The sequence below is a fragment of the Eschrichtius robustus genome, chromosome 16 (genome assembly GCF_028021215.1).
Source record: "Eschrichtius robustus isolate mEscRob2 chromosome 16, mEscRob2.pri, whole genome shotgun sequence".
Classification (NCBI taxonomy): domain Eukaryota; kingdom Metazoa; phylum Chordata; class Mammalia; order Artiodactyla; family Eschrichtiidae; genus Eschrichtius; species Eschrichtius robustus.
In genome coordinates, this window is record NC_090839.1 from 12,894,843 (window position 1) to 12,917,861 (window position 23,019).

The window sequence follows — 23,019 nt, forward strand, 5'->3', positions numbered from 1 at the left end:
CAGGGTTCGAACCCGTGTCCCCTGCATTGGCAGGCGGATTCTTAACCACTGCGCCACCAGGGAAGCCCTGCTGGTGGGATTTTCAGGGAAGGGACGCAGAGCATTTGACAGCTCCCTCTGCTTAGGATCAAAGGTGAGGCCTGAGGTCAGAGCCTTGCCTGGGGCCTCCATGGAGGCAAGTGACGCCACGGGCCTCTGCCTTTAAGTTCAAAGTCTTTGCTCCTGCAGGCTGCTGTCCACCATCACGGAGCCCACCTCGGGTGGGTCCTGCGATCCGCCCTTGGCCGAGGAGGCCTCATCCCCCCAGCTGGTCGGCGAAGAGAGCGAGATGGACAGGACTGACCACGGGGGCAGCAAGAAAGTGTGCTTCAAGGTGTCTGAGGAGGATCAGGAGGACTCGGGTCATGACACCATGAGCTACCGGGACTCCTACAGGTGGGGGCAAGCTGGGGGGTCTCGGGGGGTTTGGTGTGAATGGCCAGTGGCACAGTTGAGGCCCCCGCCGTGGGAAAGAATCAGAGGACATTTCCCAGGAAGCAGTGGGATGGGGCGCTGTTGCCTAGCCACGTGGTTCTGGGGGGTTAGGCCGAGCCCCACAGCACGCCCCAGATGCCCCCTTCGGCTCCCCTGCCCCTGCGCTAACGTTGCAGGGCCCATCCCCTGGTGGACACCACCCATCCTTTCTGCCTTGGTTCCACTCCACACACGTTGATGGAATGTGGTCCAAGGAAAAGTCAAGATCTGCAGTGTGTTTTAAAATCAGCATAAGACCTCTGGTTTCTGCAACGAACACTATTTTTACTTGATCCAGGGAGTAAGACCATTTTTTTTCCCTGCTGACTCAGAGGATCTGAATTGTTTTTTCCTGGTTAAGTTAACTATTAACAAGATCAGTGAAGTTTTAATTAGTGGGTTAAATGACTAAAAACCCAATTTCCTGTAATAAACCGTAGAGTGAGTGAATGGAATTCCTTACCACAAATAAACAAGCACCATGGCCTCCGGTGAAAGGTTATATAACATCTGACCATTGTGGTTAAAGTAGAATCTTGGAGGGGCACTTCAGTTGTTCGTGGGCAAAATACAGAACTGATAAGAATTTGGCAAGAAAGGCCTTGGGCCCCATTCTCCCAGCTTTTATATCCTTTCAGTCTTCAAGGGACCGGATTGGTCGGTGTTTCTTGGTGTCTGTGTTACGAGATGGTCTGGCTGACTGGGTACCGTGTGTTTTTGGAGCCTCTTGTCCACAGACCAAGATCTCTCCATGTCTCTGGGTTTCCATTCTGACATTTTTGGGTCCTCTGATTTTTCTTTTAATTGTCAGAAAGGTGAAGGAAAGAACTTCAGGGTTGTGGTTTTTGATTCCCCGTACCTTCTGAGTTCCTGGAATACAAGCCAAGCAAACACAGTCCTTGTTCTTAGGAGGTTTCCAGCCAGGCTGGGGAGACAAAACATGGAACCATGTGGCCAAGCGTGGCGAATGCAGGTGTGTCCAGGGACAAGGCTGTCCCACGAAGACAGTGACAGGAGTTACACCCGAACGAAAATGATTCTTTGTCCACCTACCACTTCTGTAGTGAGGCCTGGAAATGTTTCCCCAGCGTCAGACCTGGAGAATGCACCAGGGCAACCCTGCCCGTCTCTGGCTCTGGCGGTTGGCCCATGGTGCCTTCTCTGGGCCAGTCGTCCACCCAAGGGTTTTGTCTATGCTCCAGAAAGTGGGTTCCGGGTGCTGGGAGCAGAGGCTGTGAGTGGGAGGGTGACTCACGCCTTCCTCTCTGCTGCTTTGCAGTGAGTGTAACAGCAATCGCGACTCCGTCCTGTCCTCCACCAGCGTGAGAAGTAACAGCTCCTACCTGGGCAGCGACGAGATGGGGTCTGGTGAGTGCAAGGCTCGTGCTCCAGGAGAGGGGTCCCCCAGCGTGACTTCTGTTTTGTTTATTTTTATTTTGTTATGCTTTACTCCATGTTATATTGTCTTCTATTACTTTGCCTGGTGTGGTAGTGGTTTTCCTTCAGTCCTTCAGCAAACATTTATTGTGCACCGGTTATGTGCTGGGACCACAGCAGTGAATGAAAAGACAAAGATCCCGGCCCTCACGTTCTCCGTGAATGCCACGGACACGGGACAAATAAAAACATACACGATGCAGTTACATGTTGTGGTGAGGGCCCCAACGTTACTAAAATAGGGCGACCTGATGGTTGCCGTGAATGACACGTGCTCGAACCAAAAATTCAGACAACACAGGAAAGTTCAAAAGAAGGACATGAAAATAAGTCAGAATCTCAACCTCTCCCCCGGAAATGACTGTTGATTATATTTGGGGATTGCTGGTGAACATGTATTTCTGCACAGATGTGGAGAAATGTGGGTGGACGGCTGGAGGGACAGACAGACATAAATAAGATTTTATAAATTAGATTCTATGTTACTTGGAACTTTTACTGAAAGACTGAAATTTGTTTTTATTTTAGTTTTATTGATTATCAAGCCTTTAAAAATTTTATTTTGTGAATAGGACAGACATCCACATGGTTCATAATTCAAAAGGCATGAGAGGGTGGGTGGTGACAAACCTCCCTCCCACCCTTGTTACCCGGCCTCCCGGTTCCCAAGCTCCCACTGTCACTGCTGCCCTATGTGTCTTTCCAGAGGTAGAATCTGTGCATAAAAATTTAATTTTAATTGTACTTCAGTTTAACAGAAGAAAAAGAAGCTCAGGTAAAATCAGAGATATTTCTGAACTTTAGATAAATATTTCATCACATAAGATATTCAGCTGCAAAAACTATCCCTGGGGAGGTTTTAGGAAGGCGCTTACATGTGGCAGCTGATTTAAATGAAATGGCTGGGGGATGAATCAGGAGACTGGAATCCGGTTCCTTATCTCTGGCTTTCTCATCTGCAGAGTGCAAACTAATAACATTGACTTACAATTGTGTAATGTTTTAGTTCCTGTTGCCCATTTTGCAGATGAAGAAACCGAGGTGCAGAGAGGTCAAGTGATTTGTGCAGTGTCACACAGCCAGGACCTGGGTCTATCAGACTCCAAGTCCACTGTGGGTTTTGGAGCTCTGTAGCTACATTGCTTTCTTGAGAAAGAGGCTGGGAAGGTGTGAGATGGGGCAGGAATAGTTGATGGCTGTGGTTTCTTCCTTCTGCAAGGGGACGAACTGCCCTGTGACATGAGGATCCCGTCAGACAAGCAGGACAAGCTTCATGGCTGCCTGGAGCACCTCTTTAACCAGGTAGGACCTTTGTCCCAACCCTGGCCTGACCTTGAGTTCTTCCCATCACCCCTGGTAAGAACCCATAAGCCAGGAGCCGGGGCAGCGGCTATGAGTAATGGGTCCCTGCAGCTTGGAGGGCCCTGTGGGCCAAACTAACCCAGAGCTTCCTGCCACCCAGGTGGACTCCATCCATGCACTCCTCAAGGGGCCAGTCATGAGCAGAGCTTTTGAAGAGACCAGGCATTTCCCCATGGACCACAGCTTACAAGGTGAGCAGAGAAGAGTCCCCAGGCAGGGCGAAGGGATGACATCCAGCATCCGTCAGGGAGACAAGCTGCAACGGGTGACGTGTGCTGGACAGGCGGCAGGCCACCTGGGCCACGTTCTCAGCTTTGCCCCTCACCTGTTGAGTGGCCGTGGGTCAGTCCAGGGGCAGTCGGCAGGTTCATCCCGTGGGCCAAATCCAGCCCATGGCCTGTTTTTGTACAGACTGTGAGCTGAGAATGATTTTTCATGTATAATGGATTGTCAAAACGGAACGAAAGAAAGAAAGAAAGAATATGTGACAGAGACTGTATGCCCTGCAAAGCCTAAATCAGTTCCTATCTGACTCTTTACAGAAAAAGTGTGTGGACCCCTGGGCTGGTCCCTGAGCCTTTCTGGGCCTCCGTCTGCCTGTTTATAACATGAGGGGAAGGACTGGAGCACAATTTGCCAAACCTCAGACACCCCCAGCCCCCTTCATCATTTTAGACATATTCATAGAATCTGCCAACATCTTTACATTTTTTAAACCATATTCATTTGCTGCCCATATTATTGATAGATCAAAGTGTCTCCTTTTAAAAAATTCAATTTTGAAAGGAATTTATTTAACTCCCCGTAAATGGAAAACCAGTATAAAATGTCATAAAATAATGATAAATCCAATGGAAACAGCAACAAAAAACGTCATTGTACTGTAGTTAGGCACTGTTGCCTGCCCAGAGCTCTTTGTTCTTTATTCCTGAGGGGGATTAGTGAGTTAAAGAAGTGTTAAGGACTTACCAGAACCAAATTGAGACCTTCTTCTTGAAATGATTGAGAGAAAAAGATTGACTTTTATGTCCCTCTATTTACTTCTCCTCCCATTTACCCATCTACCCACCTACCCATCCACCCACCCATTTATCTATCCACCCATCCGTCCATCCATCCCATCCCATCCATCCCATCCATCCATCCATCATCCATCCATCCATCCATCCATTCATCTATCCATCCATCCATCCACCCATCCACCTACCCACTCATCCACCCATCTGTCTACTCCATGCATCCGTGCATTCATACATCCAGTAAATAATTTCCAAGAACCAGCTTGTGTCAGGCCTTGTGCTGGGCCCTGGGGCCCATGAGATGAAAGTGACACTGCCTCTGACCTCAAGGAGCTTCCAGTAGAGTTCAGGAGATAGGAAAAGAAACAAGCAGTTGCTCCTAAGTGAGGGTCGGAAGTGGTGAGGAGTTGGGGTGCCCTAGCTCAGCTCTCCCTCCTGCTGTCTCAGGATCATCTCTCCCTGGGGTGAACCTTAGAAAGAAGAAATGTCAAACTCAGAGGAAACAAAACCACAAATATCTCAGAAACCTGGGACTTTGTAGCAGGGAAGAGGCCAAAGGAGCGGGGACCTGTGTATGCTTGTCTGGGGCCAGGTTCAAGTCCCTTTTCTGTCACTACCCTGCTGTGTGACTTTAGGCAAGTCACTTTTCCACTCTGTGCCTGGACTTCCTCCTCTGTGTAGAATAAAGGTTATGCTAGGTTACAACTCATGTGCCAGCTCGATTGGTTGTGGCTGTGAGAAGGTAGTACCCAAGAATCCTTCCGTGACTACATCCAGGCTTAGGAGACAAGAATGCCCTGATTGATTTGTGATGTCTGCATTGGATTTGTTGCACCTGTGAGGAGTCACAGCCTCAGACGAGTGGGAAGGAGTGCTGAGATTGATCAGCAATGTCTGCCATGAGTGTGATACTATGAATTCGTAGCACACTTACCATGTATTTGCCTTCCGTGGACCAGATAGTACCCTAGAGTCCTGCCAGTATCCTTGACCTAAGATTCTGAGCTTTGGAATCTAGTGATGGGACAGAGGCCTTTGTGCCACCATTTTCCAAAGCTATCTAATTGTCCCTTTCCTGCCCTCATGTCATTTTCTGCCCCAGAGTTCAAACAGAAAGAGGAGTGTACAATTCGTGGCCGGAGCTTGATCCAGATCAGCATCCAGGAGGACCCCTGGAACCTCCCCAATTCCATCAAGACCCTGGTGGACAACATTCAGAGATACGTGGAAGGTCAGTTGGGCAGGGAAGGCTGTAATGTGGAGGTTTTGTGGCCTTTGGTTCCTGATGTAGAATGTGGAAGGATCAGGAATGGGTCTATGCAGGGAAGGCTGTAATGCGGAGGTTTTGTGGCCTTTGGTTCCTGATGTAGAATGTGGAAGGATCAGGAATGGGTCCATGCAGGGAAGGCTGTAATGTGGAGGTTTTGTGGCCTTTGGTTCCTGATGTAGAATGTGGAAGGATCAGGAATGGGTCCAACTCCGTGCCCCATGTCTCTCCAGGCCCAGGGAGAGGACAGGAAGAGCGAGTGTCCCTTTCTCAGCTGTGTCCTGCCCTGGGCAAGGCCCTGGGACAGTACACACTTGATCAAGGAACCGCTGATTTGGGGTGCCTGGGGCTTCCTTGCAGAGTCAGGAGGCTAAGAAGGCTGAACTTGTTCCTTCTCAGCTTCCAAAATTGTGGACGTAGTTCAGTTCCTTGTGTTTACTAACAGGTTACAAGTTGGGGGGTGGGTGGGTCCTGATCGGACTTGGGCCCCCAGGTAATTTTTGATGCTACAGCATTAAAAAAATGTGAATCTGCTGCCAGCATTTATAATCTGAGACCCCACATAAAAGTCTAGATTTCTGGCTATTCTTGAACAATCAGAAGATCTGGCAATAACAGGCCTGCAATTCCGCATTCACACTTGGCTGGAGATGAGTGGTGGCCACCCTCTTTAGGTGGGGGAGGGGTGCCTTCCAGTGCACATGGATCCCACCATGCCCTGTGGTCTGGGGTCTGCTTCATGCACCTTATGTTACCTGCCTGGCCGTTGGCAGCATTTGAGCCTGGGACTCCTGGGTTAGAAGGATCCCAGGCCAGGGAGACATCTGACCAGGACAGCAGGAGGTGCTTGGCCCCAGAGTCATGACCCCAGGAACAGCACCCTCTGAGTTGGAAGTCTGTGTTGGCCCTGAGATGTCTTGTCTTCCAAAATTGTCATTGGTGAAGAGCATGGACTCTGGAGCCAGATGGCCAGTGCTCAAACCCCAGCTCTCCCACTTATTGGCTGTGCGACCTTAGCAAGTTCCTTGACTTCTCTGTGCTTCAGTCTCTTCATGTGTAAAATGGGTTCATAGTGTTGTTGTGAGGGGTGAATGAGTCAGTACAAACAAGGCACTTAGTACAGTGCCTGGCACACAGTTAAGTCCTCAGTAAGCACATGCTGGTGTTACTACCACACCCTGCCCTGCATCTTAGTGCCTCCCCAGGACAGAATGTATCACAAGAGGGCAAATCCAGGGGCCCTTCAGATTTTTCTTTTAAGCCCCTTCTGGCCCCAAGAGCCTTTATTTGAAGGAAAGAGACCAGGCTGTTAGGCCTGTGTCTGGAAGGTCTGAGCTTTGTCTACACGTGGGCAGGGCTTGGCTGTGTAGGACGATGTGAATAAGTACCTGAGTACACGTGTGAGTGTACGTGGTCTGAGTGTGCTCCCACATGTACGTACACACGTGTGTCAGGGTGTGCCCACGCACAGGTACAAGGTGTGGGCTGGGGGCTCTGGCCCAGGAATTGGAGGGGCTGGTGTCAGTCTCTGTGTGGAGGGTATATATAGACAGTTGGGGTGCAGCGAACAGTTGGGGTTTCATCCCCTGGATGTCCAAGGGTTTCTGGAATCTGCTCAACATTCAGCCAGAGCTTCTTGAGCACGGCTCTGTGTACCCAGAGCTTCACTACAAGAAGGGGTCAGGCACGTGGGCTGTGGGGAGGCCTGGCTCGGCTTGCTCCTTCTGCTAACCCCTCTCAGCCCATCTCCTTCTCCTTCCAGATGGAAAGAACCAGCTGCTCCTGGCCTTGCTGAAATGCACAGGTGAGGGCTTTGAAGGGGCAGCTGTCTGTGATTTGCACACACCCAGGTGCATCCAGGAGAGGCCACCCTGGCAGCCAGTGCCCATGACCGCAGCCCGGGGAAGGCCTCTTCTGCCGGCCAAGGTTGACTTTCCCCTGGTCATCGGAGTCTGCACAGGGGGAGGTAACACCATGGCCTCTAGCCCCTCCAAGAACTACTCAGACCTCACTTCTTCCTCTTGTGTCCAGGGGACAAGTCTCAGGGCCCTGGAGCCAGGAACACTATCTCTTGTCACTTCCCAGGCCTGGGCTGATCTTGATGAGGACACAGGATAGAGTACCGACAATTAGGGAGGCTCTTTGCTGGTAGAGCCCTCAGCCCCAGCCTGGGGCTTCCTACCCTGAAGACGGTGGGGAGGAGGAGGGACTGACAAGGGCCTAGGGGAATCTTAGAGGTGTTCTCTGTCCCTCCCTTCCTTCCAGAAATTCCCAGCCAAGGGGCAGCTAGAATAGGATCTGGGTCAAAATTGGTCACTGAAAACCCATTGGCTAGAGCCAGTCATCAAAAATAATCCCTTCCAGGGAATTCCCTGGCGGTCCAGTGGTTAGGACTCGGTGCTTTCACTGCTGGGGCCCGGGTTCGATCCCTGGTCAGGGAACTAAGATCCCGAAAGCTGCGTGGCACAGCCAAAAGGAAAAAAAAAAAAAATCCCTTCCAGAATATTAGGACCCTGAATGACTGATTGCCCAAAATTGGCCAGTTCTGTAAATCACATCACAAGCAGGGGGCAAGGAAGTTGGTGGTGGGGGAATGATAAGAAGAAGGCATACTTCTCAAAAATAGAGAAAATGCTAAACTGCATTTCTTAAAACATGGAGCTGGCGTCATCACTCTCAATCAATGCCGAGAAATATCCTAATAAATAAACAGCTGAGGGTAAGGGTTTGGGGAAAGCCTTTGGAAAATCACAAGTTGTTTTGTTTTTTTACACAGGGAGATGGGTCTTTGAGAGGGTTGAGTTTTTCCACAGATTGGCTTGCTTTTGGAGAGCTGAGTTTTGTGGAGTTGCCTTTGGTGCCTGGGATGAATTAATGCTGTCTGCCAAGTTGGCCCCGGATGGGTGGTCGCGTCGGGGAGAGGAGGCTGGTCCTGGACCCCGGGTTGTGGGGTACAGGCCTGCTGATGGCGCAGGAGCCCCCCGCCCAGCGCGGCCCCGCCCCCTCTGCCCACAGACACGGAGCTGCAGCTGCGGAGGGACAGCATCTTCTGCCAGGCGCTGGTGGCCGCCGTGTGCACCTTCTCCGAGCAGCTGCTGGCGGCCCTGAGCTACCGCTACAACAACAACGGCGAGTACGAGGAGAGCAGCCGGGACGCCAGCCGCAAGTGGCTGGAGCAGGTGGCGGCCACTGGCGTCCTCCTGCACTGCCAGTCTCTGCTCTCGCCGGCTGCGGTGAGTGGGGGGCGGGGGAGGTCTTGCTCAGGCTGTCGCTCACCCCGTTCATTCGTTCAGCGGCTGTTTATCGAGCACCTACTGTGTGTCACCGTGACAGGCACTGGGGACCCAGCAGTGGACAAAACAGAGAGTTCGTTTACTCAGGGACCTTATACCCTGCTTTTGGGGAGATAGACATAAACAACTAAGGACCAGGGATGGTATAGACCAGTGGTTCTCACCAGGGCAGTTTTGCCCCCAGGGTACACTCGGCAATCTCTGGAGACATTTTTGGTTGTCACGACTGAGGGAAGAGGAAGTACTACTGGCATCTGGTGTGTAGAGGCCAGGGAGGCTGCTAAACCTCCTACAGCACGGAATGCTCACCCCCGTCCCCACCCCCCAGCAGAGAATTCTCTGGCCCCAAGTGTCAGTAGTCCTGCAGTTGAGAAACCCTCATTTATAGTGTTAAGGGCTAAGGGGAAAAACTAAGCAGGGAAGGGGACGGGAAGGGGACAGGAAGGTCTGGGGTGGTGGCAGTTGAAAGTTTTGATAAGGCAGCCACTGAGGACCTCAGTGAGAGGTGACATCTGACCTAAGAACCGAAGGAGGGGAGGGGGTGAGCCATGAGGACACTGGGGAGGAGCCCTCCAGGCAGAGAGAACAGCAGGTGCAAAAGTCCTGAGGCAGGAGGATGCATGCAGTGTTTGAGATACAGCGAGGTACCCAGTGTGGCTGGAATAGAGTGAGTGAGCCAGGAGAAGGTGGGGGAGGTGAGTCCTGAGAATTAACTGGGGTCGGGTCTGACTGTTCGGGGTCTTGCAGGCTGTTGTAGGACTTTGGCTGTTGCTCTGAGTGGGTGGCAGTCAGGGGAGGGTTTTGAGAAGAGGAGGGACAGGATCTGACTTTGATACTTAAAGGATCACCCAGGCTGCGGGGTGGGGAAGAGTGTAGAGGGGCAAGGGCAGAAACTGGGAGACCAGCGAGCAGGCTTTTGTGGTAATCCAGGTGAACTTTGTTGGTGCAAATAGCATCTTGTTTAGTCCTTGCAGTAGCCCCCAGGCAGGTCCTTTACCACCCACTTTTTAAGGATGAGAACACTGAGGCCCAGGGAACCTGTGTGAACCTGGGAGTCTGACTCTAGACTTGGTTCCCCAAGACTGCCCTGCCTTCTCCACATCTCTTTTATCTCTGAGTGCCCTGTCCATCCACTCTCAGGGCTCAGAGTCAGGGTGGGTCCCTCTACCAGCCCCGGGAGGAGGCAGAGCCAACGACTCAGCATTTCGGGATACTGGTACCCAGAGCCGATGCCTTCCCAGAAATCCAGCCGGCAGCAGCATTTGCTCTGTGCTGTTTGCTCCTCCACCCGTGTGCCCAGGCCTGAGCTCCCCCCACCTTGCAGCCCTGAGCCTCCTAGACATTTTCCCAGGCCGGACAGGAAGCCACAGCTGCGGCGGTTGGGGAAAGAGTGGCCGTGGTGCGCCCTCTGCTGGCCGATGCTGCAGACAGGTGCCTGCCTGGTGGGAGTCACCCTCTCATTGGTTTCTGGAACTGAGCGCCCAGCCCTCACTTTCTTCTTCTCTGATTGAGGACACCGGGACCCAGTGTGTTAATTCAGCAGTTGCCAGGATATGCAGGCTCTGAGCTGGGTGCTGCGTTGGAATGGTTCAGTGGGATTGGTGGGTTGACCCAGGTAAGAGGGCCACCCAGCATGTTAGAGCAGAGATGGGCTCTGACCTGGGAGGTGCAGGACAGGCCTGGAGCAAACATGATCTCACGTCCAGCCCCAGAGAGACCTGCGCAAGACCTCATGCCTGGTAGCGCCACAGCCTGGTGTGTCAACTAGAGTTGAGTCACAGCATCTTGAAGTGACACCTGGGGCAGGGGTGGCACCTGTGACTCCTCCACTCTGTCTTGCTCTTGCAGAAGGAGGAACGGACCATGTTGGAGGACATCTGGGTGACCCTGTCAGAGCTGGACAACGTCACCTTCTCCTTCAAGCAGCTGGACGAGAACTACGTGGCCAGTGAGTGATTCCTCCCACCCCCACCGTGAGAGTCGGGGTTCTGGGGTCACCCTGTCCCTCCCCCTGCCACCAGGCCAGCTGCCTAAAGTCGACCCAGGACCCAGTGCTTTCAAACCCCATGCTCCCAACATACAGGGAAGGAGAGGGTCTCTTTTTTTTATAAACCCAGCCGTCTCCAACAGCGCGTAAGAGGGAAAAACAGCTAGTACCCAGTTCTTATTAAAACTCCTAGAGATAACCTTCTGTGGGATGAAGACGTGTTAAGATTTTCTAAGAACTTACACCATAATTTTCTTCTTTCCTTTCTTTCTCCCTCCCTCCCACCCATCTTTCCACTCGCCTACCCACTCATCCACTCATTCATCTACTCATCCATCCACCCATCCATTTATCCATCCACCCATCCGTCACCCATCCGCCCACACACTCATCCGTCTATCCACATACCCATAATTACGAGTACATGATACGTGTCAGGCTCAGTTTTAGGTTCTGGGCCACAGTGGAGAGATACACGGCCATGGTTTCTGCCCTCCTGGAGCTCACATTGTAGTCCAGTGGGTCTCAGCCCTGGCTGCGCTGGGATCACCCAGGGAGCTTTTCAGATACTGATGCCTTAGTCCCAGTCCCAGCCCTGGTGATTCGGATTCAGTCTGTGGGGTGGATCCTGGGCATTGGGATTCAAGATAAGCTTTCCAGGTGACTTTGATGTATAGCCAGGACTGAGAATCACTGCGCTCGGTTCTAGAGCCATGGTTCTCTGAGCGTGATCCCTGGACCAGCGGCACCTGGAAGCTTGTTAGCCTAATTTTCAGGCCCCATCCCAGACCTGCTGACTCCAAAACTGGAAGTAGAGCCCAGAAATGTGTGTCAACAAGCCCTCCTGGTGATTTTGAAGCATGCTAGTTTGAGAACCTCTGCTTTTTTTGTTGTTGTTTTTTATTATCACCTCCCTAAGGAGCTTGTTTAGACAATTTTTTCCTAATCGCCACACCCCCATGAAATTTTTATATCATGGATATACTGTATATCTGTTTATGTACTATATGTATATATGTGCTTTACATATAAAAAGAGTAAGTTTTTTTTTTTTTGCCTTTGCCCCCAAAACCAATTTTTACCTCCTCGGAGGTGATATCACCCTGTTGAGAATGTGTAAACTAGAGTCTAGAAGCACAATGGGTTTCATTTCAGGTACCAGTTGGACTTGGTTGGCAGTGGCTGCCTGTCTGTAGGCCAGCTTGGGCTCAGGAGAATTATCCATCAATTAGTGATGTCTGCTATGGGTGCAGGATGGGGTGTTAGTGCCACCCCTGCCACAAGCTCTTCGCTATGGGTGTAAATAAGATGCAGGTGCTGTTTGAGGGTAGCTTTTGCCAGGTAGAGGCCCTGGGCTACCAGGTGAGGGGTAGAAGGAGCATTGGTGTGGCTCTGAAGATAAACACGACAACTCCGCAGCTGGGCAGAATCAATGTCAGGTATAAGAATTAAGCAGTAGAAACTGGGACATGTCAAGGGAGGTGAAAAGGGAGGTCAGAGGCTGCTCCTCTGAGTGGTAGGGGGACGGGGCTATCTGAGGTGCCCCGAGACTGTGGGAAGGCAGGAAGGTCTGAAGCCACAGCTCTGGGGTAGGCAGACAGGGAGGTCCTGGGACATCACAGTGGCGATCTGAAGGAGGTCTGTAGCTGCCCTCGCGGAGGTGGGGCAGGGCCCCTCCAGCCTTGATGCTGAGCCCTCTGCCCCACCATGGCCCCCAACAGACACCAACGTCTTCTACCACATCGAGGGCAGCCGGCAGGCACTGAAGGTCATCTTCTACCTGGATAGCTATCACTTCTCCAAGCTGCCCTCCCGCCTGGAGAGCGGGGCCAGCCTAAGGCTGCACACCGTGCTCTTCACGAAAGGTGAGCCGCAGCGACGGGCTGAGTGGGGCCCACTGGGGATGGCCGTGCACGCCGGGAGCCAAGCACCTGCCCTCGCTCTTCTTCCTTCACAGCTCTGGAGAACATGGAGGCGCCACCTCCTCCAGGCAGCCAGACGGTGGAAGATTTGCAGCAGGAGATCAATGCCCAGTCCCTGGAGAAGGTTCAGCAGTATTACCGCAAACTCAGGTATCTGCACGGGCTACATGATGGGGGCAGGATTCTGAACACTGTCACGGGGAGTGAGCATTAGCGTGTAAGGCACCAGACAGGCCCCCAGTGCGGGGGTAGGCAATGCCCTTTCTTGAGCATCTACTGTGCGCCAGGCCCTCTGCCTACACGAGCTCATCATATTCTCACAACAGTCACTGGCAGCCATTCTAACCCAGCCATTCTAACCCACTTTGCAGATGAGGAAACCGATGCCCAGAGAGCACACCCAGCTTGCCCAAGTCACGCAGCTAGACTGGGTCTGCTTGGCTTCAAAGCAGGCCCTTCCATCTGGGAGGAGATGCCTGTTTCATTCTGCATGGGGGTGGGAGCTGGGACAGGGGCCCTGGGATTCTTGAGCCTGTGAGTGAGGGACATGACCCCAGAGCCTCGGCCTTGCTCAGGGGAGACCCCCAGAGAGAAGAGAAGAGTAGGGTCACATCCGCCAGGAGGAAGCCTGGGGCCCAAGGAGGCAGCTCCCACTACTGCCGCCCCCATCCCAGCCCCTTCCTACTTCTGCCTCACCTTCTCCCTCCGTGAAGAAGGTGGGCTGAGAATTAGGAGACTGGGGTTTCAGGGTGTGGTAAGGGCTTTACCATTTGGAAATGGGAGAATGATGCTTTCATATGTCTGTTCAGGGAAAACATCTACCTGTATTATTATAACTGGCATCTCTTTGGATCATTCGATGCCATCAATCTGTTCTGTGCTGTTCACTGAATATTTAAAAAATTGCCTCTGTAATCATTCATTCATCTCCTCTTTCATTCAGCACCTGTCAGTCACGGCCTTCCATAGGCCAGGTTCTGTTCTGGGTGCTCACTTAGGAGTCAACAGTGACCAAACAAAGCCTGTTCTTCATGGAGGGTAGATTCTAGAGCTGCTGTGGTCTGGCCCGCCCCGTTTTGTCAATAAAGTTTTATTAGCACACAGCCACGTTCATCCGTGTGTGTATCGTCTCTGGCTGCTTTTGTATTGCAACAGCAGAGCTGAGTAGCATCTTGATAGAGACTGACTGGTCTACACAGCCTAAAATATTTACTCTTTGGCTCTTTACAGAAAAAGTTGGCCAAGCGCTGTTCTAGAAGGGGAGATAAGCAATAGCCCAGTAAACAGAGCCGCGTGACGTGTCAAGTGCTGAGGGCGCTCGGAGGAGAGACACAGCAGGATGGGAGAGAGAGTGGGGTGTCAGTGCCAATTCTGACGGCCAGTCGGGGGGAGGTGGCATTTGAGGAGTGCCCGGGGGGCCCCTTCCTGCTTCCCCCAGGGCTGCTGGAGGAACAGGTGACTGTGGGCGTGGAGAGCTGTGCCAGCCGCTCTTAATGATTTGTTTCCTCCGGTTGTTGGAGGGCAAAACGGCTGCGGCTGCAGTGGGGCAGGGGCTGGGAGGACGGTGGGCGTGGCGGCCCTACCCTCACCCCCATCTTTCTCTCTCAGGGCATTTTACCTGGAACGGTCTAACCTGCCCACGGACGCCAGCACCACAGCGGTGAAGATAGACCAGGTGTGCCCTCCTTCCCCTCACCTGCCGTGGAGCTTGGGCAGGGCTGGGGGTTCGCGCGGTCAGACAGGGCCCAGGGTCACACCCCAGCCAGAACCCTGGCCGAGATGCCCCGGAGGCCTCTGCAGTCCCTCCTCCAGGAAGTCTTCTGGGATAACTGCTTCCCCATTCGAGAAATCCTGACATCTTCCCCACCCACTTCAGAATTCCTTAGATGATGTATTCTCGCTGGCACCCAGTCACCTGTGCCTCTTGCATCTCCCTTGTTCACCCAGCATCTCTCTGAGGCTGGAGCCCCACACCAGATGCGGCCATGCAGTGCTCTTTTTGTGTGTTTCCAATTTGTTGCCAGCATTTAAAAGTCAAAAGATTTCCCGCAAAACGGAGGCTTCTAGTTTATTTTGAGCAGTGGAAATACCTGGCTGTCTGGGCCACATTCCCGCCTGCTGCAGGCCTTTCCCTCTCTGCCCAGGGTCTATCAGGCCTCGATTTCTTTTTTTAAAATATTTATTTATTTATTTGGCTGCATTGGGTCTTCGCTGCGGCACACGGGATCTTCGTTGCAGCGCTTGTTGTGGCGCGCGAGCTTCTCTCTAGTTGTGGCGTGCGGGTTTTCTCTTCTCTCGTTGTGGTGCGGGTTCCAGAGCGTGTGGGCTCTGTAGTTTGCGGCACGCGGGCTCCAGTTGAGGCGTGCGAGCTCAGTAGTTGTGGCGCGCAGGCTGAGGTGCCCTGCGGCGTGTGGGATCTTAGTTCCCCGACCAGGGATCGAACCCGCGTCCCCTGCATTGGAAGGCAGATTCTTTACCACTGGACCACCAGGGAAGTCCCTATCAGGCCTTGATTTTGACAGTGGTTTTGGGGCTCCTGGCCTCGGACCGTGAGGCTGGGCTCCGAGAGAAGGGCTGGGCACAGCCCTCCGGGAGTTTGTATAATAGTCTGGCTGGCAGCGTCTTGAGACGACACAGGAAGCAGTGGCCAGTGTTCTGTGCCTGCACAGGCGACGCAGGAAAGGGGAGGTGGGGCAGAGCAGAAGGGACGCTGTTCCTGGGGAGGTGCTGCTATTTGTAGAGGACAGGAGTGGGTATTCGCTGAGGCTTGGTCGTGGGCACACCTGGGCAGGTGAAGAGAATTAGATGGGAGGGTTAGGCCCGAAATATATCGTGAGCACAGGAGGTGAGCCGACAGGACAGCTGCTGTAACGGAGCTGGATTGGAGGTGGTGACGGGGAGGAAGGACAGGTGGGGGCCTCCTCCGACCGTCCGGGTGTGTGTGCCTCGCAGCTGATCCGCCCCATCAACGCCCTGGACGAGCTCTGCCGCCTCATGAAGTCCTTCGTCTACCCCAAGCCTGGTGCCACTGGGAGCTTGGGCGCCGGCCTCATCCCCATCTCCTCCGAGCTCTGCTACCGCCTGGGGGCCTGCCAGATCACCATGTGCGGCACGGGCATGCAGAGGTGCGCGGGCCCTGAGCGGGGACGGGCCTCTGGGCGGTTTGGGGGCCCAGGACGGGAGGACGAAGGCCAGGTTTGAATCCTGATTCTGCCGCTGCCAGTTGAGCCCAGACGAGGCCGTGGCTGCCCCCGCCCCTCACCGAGCCTCAGTTTGTCTGCTGTGAAATGGGACCTCGGGAGGAGGTGGTCCTAGGAGGGCTGCTGAACTTCCCGGTTCTCCCACCCTGGTTGGTGTGACTGAGCGTCTCTGCAGCCTGGTTCTGCTGGAGCATCCATTCAACCTGAGCAGGAATGATCGCGCCTCTTGGTTGGGTCAGATCTGGACACTTTCCCACTTCTGTCCTTTGTCCCTGCTGCTCTGATTGGGGTCTTGGGGGCCGTGGGGGGGGCAGGCAGTCGCCCCCGTCTCACCTGCCGCCCCTGTTGCCGCCCCCCTGCAGGAGCACCCTGAGCCTCTCCCTGGAGCAGGCGGCCATCCTGGCGCGGAGCCACGGGCTGCTGCCCAAGTGCATCATGCAGGCCACGGACATCATGCGGAAGCAGGTGAGGGGACCCATCCCCCGGGGCCCCGCCAGGCTGCGTGCGGGGCACCCAGATCTGGGCCCGGTGGGCACAGGGAGAGGTGGACTCACAGCCCGGGTGGGATGAGGGGCCGTATGGGCACTGGGCTGATGCCCGTCTCCCCATCTAGAGGGCTGAGGACTTCAGCTCCCATTACGCCCACCCACACCCACATGCTTCCTCAAGCACCCTGGGCTCCGTGCAGAGGCAGCCCAGGGCCTCACCATTCTTTCTTCCCAGGGCCCCAGGGTGGAGATTCTGGCCAAAAACCTCCGAGTCAAGGACCAGATGCCCCAGGGTGCACCGCGGTGAGTGGCTGTCCCTCCCCGTCTCCTTTCCTCTCCTCCCTTCCGTGAAGGACAGGACTTGGGCTGGGCTTCACCCCAGACAGACCCGCTGGGGTTCAGATGGGGCTTCCCCTCTCATTTACGGGACCCCATTTGGGAAACAACAAATACGACTCAGTCTGTTACCTCCCAGAGCTCCCACTTTGGCTGGGAAAGTACGGCAGGGCCCCCAGAGTGAGCCATGGGGCAGTAATTTGTGTGCCCCCCACCGGCTCACCCACCGCCCTTCTCTGCCGCCCTGCTGCCCTCAGAGCCCTCAGCCCACCTGCTTCATCCTGTCCTCACGGCCCATCATCTCCACGTTGATGTCAGACCTTCTCGTGGTACTGTGTGCAGCCCCCTTTCCCAGGAATAACTCATTTTTGTGCGTCTTCCCTCTCCATCCACACTGCCCTGCTTTGCTGTTGACATAGACCCACAATTTTTAGATAACTTTTTAATTTTGAAATAGTTTGACTCGCAGGAAGTTGCAAAAATTGTACAGGGAGTTTCCATGTGGTCCTTCACTCAGCTCCCCCCGCCAAGAATAATGTCTCACGTAACCACAGGACATTGTCAAGACCAGGAAACGGTGTTGGAGCAATACAAGAACTCATACAGATCTTATATACGTTTCACTAGTTTTTGCATGCACTCTCTTAGCCCTCGTTATTGTTACTATTATTTTTAGGCCACGTGGCGTGGCTTGTGGGATCTTAGTTCCCCGGCCAGGGATTGAACCCGGGCCCTCAGCAGTGGAAGTGTGGAGTCCTAACCACTGGACTGAGAGGGAATTCCCCTCATTACTTTTACTTTTTTATTTTTAATTTTTATTTTTTGGCCTCACTGTTTGGCATGCGGGATCTTAGTTCCCTGACTGAACCTGTGCCCCTTGCAGTGGAAACATGGACTCTTAACCACTGGACCGCCAGGGAGGTCCCTCCCCTCATTACTTTTAAATACTTTTATATGTCGCTTCCCCTGCTCCAGGCACCATTCTAGTATCTTTACCTATATTAACTTATTTGCTCGAAACAACAACTCTGTGAGCAAGGTACTATTACTATCCCCCATTGGCAGGTGGGGACACTGAGGCCCAGAGAGGTTAAGTATCTTGTCCAAGGTCACACAGCTAGCACACAGAATCACAGAGATGCGCTTCGGAACCCAGGCATTCTAGGCCCAGAGGCCACGCTCCTGACCACTGTGTCACCTTGCTTCCCTGTCTTGTCCGTGTCACCACAGCAGCCTCCTGTCTGGTCCGGTCCCCCTGCCATCATTCTCCCCACAGCAGATCTACCGTCTCTCCTGCTTGAAACCCATTAGTGGCTCCTTCTTACTTGAGGGTAGAGCTCAGAATCCTCCCAATGCAGAAAGAAAACCAAGGTAGCTCCCCACGTGCTGCAGAGAGAGGCCCCAAGATATATTAAGTAAAAGACTCCAGTGGCAGAATGCTGGGTCTACCTTGCCACCATTAGCGTGGAAAAATGCACACACACCCACACAAGTACCTTAACACAAACATGCGCATGTATATGTGTCTGTTTTTGTAAACCCCTTGCCAGTCTGGAGGGAGCAAGACTCCTGTGGGGCGGGGACTGTACCACTAGGGGAACGTGGGCGGCATCAGTAATTTTTCACTCTGCATCTTTTTACACCTGTTGAGTTTTGCTGTCTGGGCATGGATTACACGTTCACATAAATCACATGTTGCAATAATAATAATAGGCCTTGGCCTGCCGGGCTGCTCCTCACCCTCTTCACCTCCACCAGGCTCTACCGCCTCTGCCAGCCGCCGGTGGACGGAGACCTCTAGACACTGAGGTGCCTCGTGCTTGGCTGCGTCCTCTGGAGCTGGGATTTGGGAGGACACAGGGGGCCGTGTGGACTTCTCCAGAGCTGGCCCGAGACCTCCTCTCCCGCCTGCTTCAAGATCTGTCCGGCCTCCTCCATCACCTCCTGGGAGGATAAGCAGTGCCCCCACTCTTGGATGAGCTGGTGGATCGGCCTTGGGCTGGCATGTTCTTCACACTTCTGCCAGAAGCCCGAGGGGTGCTGGGGACCCACAGAACTGATGGGTGCAGCCAGGGCCTGGGCTCCGGCCTGCAAGTCCGTAGAACACAGGGGAGAAGTCACGGGCACTGCAGCTGGAGGCCCGCGGCCCCAGCTCCCTCGGGATGGCTCAACCTGCACTTTGGAAACCTCTGGTTTCCTTCTATGTCCACATTCCAGGCGACCACATGTGTCTGCTCCTCTTCCTCACCTTAGCTTCCAGATTCCCCCCTAACCCTGTACTAATCTGCCTGATGGACTCGGAAAAGCCGGGCCTCTGCCGGTAAAGACAGAGGGACAGGGCACAACGCCTGTTACCAAGGGGACGGTCGAAAGCCACACCGGCTTCCGCCATCAGCGCCATTGGAACTGGAGCCATCAGCCCTGGGCACGAGATTTGCTCTGACTTTATTTATATGGCGTGGACTCTCTATGGTTTATTTTGGGGTTTTTATGTTGTCGTTGGTATCGTTGAGATTTTTTTCCCCCCAGGTTACGTGATTATATATTTGACATTTTAAATTTCAAAGAAAGCTATATTGTCTAACAGGGGACCAGCATAAGGTAGTATTGACAACTTTTCCCAGTTCTACTAAAAAAAAAAAAAAAAAAAAGAAAAACTAAATTATTGAAAATTCAAAAGATGTCAGTATTTCATCTTTTTAATGTTAGGGTCTTAAGATATGGCTTACAGGTATCGACTAGGGTTCCTTTTCCCACCCACCCTCGGTTCTCCAGCAGTTGGTCTGTATCAGCGTGAATTACTTTGTTCTTTGAACGACTGCCTACAAGGGTTTGAGAGGTGGCTGGGCCAGGCCTGGGGGCTGGAGGGGGTTGAACCATCCATTGGAGAGGCAGTCCCACACTGGTGCCTGCCCTCTGCAGGTAGAAGGGCCACCGGGAAACACTGAGTGGTACCTTCTGTAATTTATTTTTTGATGTTAACTCAGAGCAGGGCATTTGGGACTTCTCAGCCAGCTAGAGAGACAGGAAGCTACCCTGCCCACCTGGGCACAGGGACCCACACAGGATCCCCCCTCTGCCCCCCAGCAGTTTGTCCCCTCTAGGTTCTGTTGCCAGCAGGGAAATGTCACAGCTGGGACAGAAGGGAGGAGTCTTTCCAGCCTTGGCTGATGGGTGAAATCAGGTGTGGGTTTCCCACTGCCCTGGAGGCTTGAAGACCCATCAGCATCTTGGCCCCCTGCACCCCCAGGGGCCGCCTTCCCTCTCTTGCCACCCTGCACCAGGTTGCAAGAGGTGGGCTTGTTGCAGGACAGAGGTGGCACAGATACAAACGAGGACCCTGTGGCAGAAACAGAGAGGGGGCCCCCGAGGGCAAGGGCGTCGTGCACTGGTTTACTTTGAAATGTACAGATCTTCTCATTCAATTCATGATAGATTTTTTATTATTATTATTAAATGTCGGTTTATAATACAAAGATCCTGATCTGTGGCGAGTTCCTTTGGGGCCAACCCTGGTCGTGTGGAGGTGGTTAGGCCGGCCAGCGTCACAGGTGGAGTGAGCAACGGTTTTGAAGATTGCACGGAGGACGATCGCTTCGATACCATCAGGGTCCTTGAGGCAGCGACCCCTGCTCAGTGAGTTACCACTCTGAACCTCGGTTTCCTTCTCTAAAATGGCAGTATATATATTCCCTTGCAGGGGACTGGTGAGGAATACCCGAGATTGTACCGCGGCTCTGCCATTCAGGTGTGCCAGGGAAATTACCGTCTTTATATGTATTTCACCTTTATTTTGGATTCTCAGTTCCTGTTTCACTGTGATGGTGGAAAAATGTGACTGTTCTTCCAGGCATTCCCTTGCCTCCTTCTGATGTCATGCCAGGACTCTCTGTCTCACATGTGCCTGCGGATCAGGGTGGGTCTGAGGGACGAGCCATCCTCCGCCCCAACTTGCAAGGCCCGTTTGGTCTGGAATCCGCGGGAGTGGAGTTCCAAGTACTCAACACGTGGTTGGGCTGGTTCCTGGCCAATCAGAAGCCACGCTGGCCGCAAACGGACCAATCAGAACAGGCGCCAGCACAGATGCTGTTCCTGCATACCGGGACCTGTGGTCTCGGTCCCATGCTGTGAGCGCCTTATCACCGGCCCAAGCCCGAGCCATGTTTATAAAGCTGCCTGAGTCCGTCTGCCGTGTCAGAGAAATCTCATTCCCCGGGCCGAATTGGCCTGCAGACCTGTTTTGCCAGGCCTGCCCCATTCCTGTCTTTCTCCGTCTCCCTCCCTCCTTGCCTCCCCACTCCTTCATCCCGACCTCTTCCCTCCTTCATTTCTTTCCCTCCTTTCCCACGCTTTGGAAAACACTGACCTCTATGAAAGGCTTCTTTCGGGCGCCTTCCTCTTGAAGGCCCCCCACTATCATGGCCACACTTGGGACTCCCCTGAGTCCTGCCATTTTGGAAGAGAGCCCCTTCTCTTTTAATCTCTTTTCCTTCTAAACTACCTGTCCCAGAGCTCATTCTCTCCAGGCCCAGACTGGGTTCCTCCCAGAGAGCGAGCCTTGTGTCTTTCAATTACAGGTTTCAAAAGACTCAATACTGTAATTGACGAGAGTGAATCCTGGTGGGATTTCGGGCACAGTGATGGACTGATTGCTTGGATTATCTGAAGCCAGTGTTTGGATACAGGGAAAATCACTCTTAAGGGGAGAGCCATCACCTCGATCTGTATTTGGGGTCAAACAGGGAGGGTTTGATGCCTTCCTCCAGGCAGACACTTTCACAGGAAGCAGGAGTGTCTGCCTGTCCTGCACCCTGAGGGCCTGCAGTGAGAAAAGTGGGTTCTCCTGCGGTGATGGACAGGGGCAGCTTTGGTTTAGTAGCTGAGAAGTGGGGTCTCTGCGGCCTTGAGCGAGTCACTTTCCTTCTTAGACAACAGAGCTGCATCAGCAAACAGGGTGGAAGCCCAGGGCTGTTTCTTTCTCTGGAAGGCCTTTCTCTCAGTACAAAGTGGAGTATGAAGGGCTGCTTACAGCAGGGAGGTGTTTTGTAAGAGACAAGAGGTCTCAGACTGGCAGCCAGTGGACTGAAACTTGGAAATTGATGTGGGTTTTGTTTTTGTTTTCCCGATATGGTGTTTTTATAATTTTGAATTAGACACTCATACTTAAGAACCAGCAGCTTCCACTTCCAAATTCTGATTTGGGGTTTGTCTTGAAAATTCAGAAGCTCTGGTCCCAGTGGCCCTTGTGGTACCACGTGTCCTGCCTGGTCACATATCCACTGGAGCTGAGGAGTGGCCACTGCCTTTGGGCAATGTGCCAGCTTTCCATCTCCCACCTGGCCCAACACACTCCTTTACCTGACCTGCTCGGCTCCAGGATGGCCCTGCCAGCGCTGGCCTCTTGACCATTCAGATCTTCAGCTCTGGAGTTGCCATGGTGATGTTGGCTAAGAGAGGAGCTGGTGACCAGGAGTTGCAGTGCTGACCAATGGAGCATCAAGAGGTGGGTGAATCCCCGCAGCTGATGAGTCTCTAGAACCCTGGTTCTCTGCTCCCTTTGAGCCTCAGAGCTGACTCGGATAAGGTCCTTTGGTGTAGGTTGTGTTAGGGGCCACTCAGGAAACCAAAGGTGGGATGGAGTGTGTTGGCCACTTTGTGATTTTATCTAAATTTAACTGTTTATATATTTACCATCTTCCTCTTCCATGAGTGAAGCACCCTGAGAGAAGGAGTCACATCAGTCCTGTCTGCTGTGTCCCAGTGTCTGGCCCAGTACCGGGCATCAGTGAACCATGGCTAAATGAAAGAAAGAAGGCTCATACTATTAGAGCCAGGAACCCCCTCCCCAGCTGTGTGCGGCCAAGGCACATGCCTCTAACCATGTGCTCTGCACCTGGCTTTGTTCCGGGACTGGGCTGGATTGTTGAGAACTGGGAAGGCCTGGGCTGAGACCTTTGAAGTCAGGTACCCTCACCTGCCCACTGGCCTGGCAGGCTGCTGTACTTGCGGGAAGTCACCATCTCTCTCAGAGCCTCAGTTTCCTTCTCTGAGAAATGGAGACGTTCACACCCAAATTTAACTTTCAGGGGGTAAATGCCATGCCCTATCTGTCCAGCAGATGGCGCTAGGGACCGTGTAGTGCCCAGAGCTTGCGGTTACCTGGGTTTGAGTCCAGATGCGTCCTGCCTACCTGAC

The 23,019-nt window shown here is 53.2% G+C and overlaps 1 protein-coding gene across 2 annotated transcripts in view; it reads left to right on the plus strand.

Annotated features, from left to right (window-relative positions):
• Nucleotides 1–20,300, plus strand: part of PREX1 (phosphatidylinositol-3,4,5-trisphosphate dependent Rac exchange factor 1) — a 194,512-nt gene extending 174,212 nt beyond the window's left edge. For both annotated transcript variants that reach the window (XM_068565465.1, XM_068565466.1), the window contains 15 exons: nucleotides 229–435; nucleotides 1,793–1,881; nucleotides 3,170–3,252; nucleotides 3,413–3,503; nucleotides 5,434–5,562; nucleotides 7,361–7,402; nucleotides 8,614–8,831; nucleotides 10,740–10,839; nucleotides 12,600–12,743; nucleotides 12,836–12,950; nucleotides 14,409–14,475; nucleotides 15,753–15,925; nucleotides 16,363–16,465; nucleotides 16,724–16,791; nucleotides 18,583–20,300. In XM_068565465.1, coding sequence (XP_068421566.1) covers nucleotides 229–435; nucleotides 1,793–1,881; nucleotides 3,170–3,252; nucleotides 3,413–3,503; nucleotides 5,434–5,562; nucleotides 7,361–7,402; nucleotides 8,614–8,831; nucleotides 10,740–10,839; nucleotides 12,600–12,743; nucleotides 12,836–12,950; nucleotides 14,409–14,475; nucleotides 15,753–15,925; nucleotides 16,363–16,465; nucleotides 16,724–16,791; nucleotides 18,583–18,625 — 1,672 coding nt within the window. In that variant the 3' untranslated portion in view covers nucleotides 18,626–20,300. The remainder of the gene's footprint in view (nucleotides 1–228; nucleotides 436–1,792; nucleotides 1,882–3,169; nucleotides 3,253–3,412; nucleotides 3,504–5,433; nucleotides 5,563–7,360; nucleotides 7,403–8,613; nucleotides 8,832–10,739; nucleotides 10,840–12,599; nucleotides 12,744–12,835; nucleotides 12,951–14,408; nucleotides 14,476–15,752; nucleotides 15,926–16,362; nucleotides 16,466–16,723; nucleotides 16,792–18,582) is intronic.
• The last annotated feature ends 2,719 nt before the right edge of the window (nucleotides 20,301–23,019 follow it).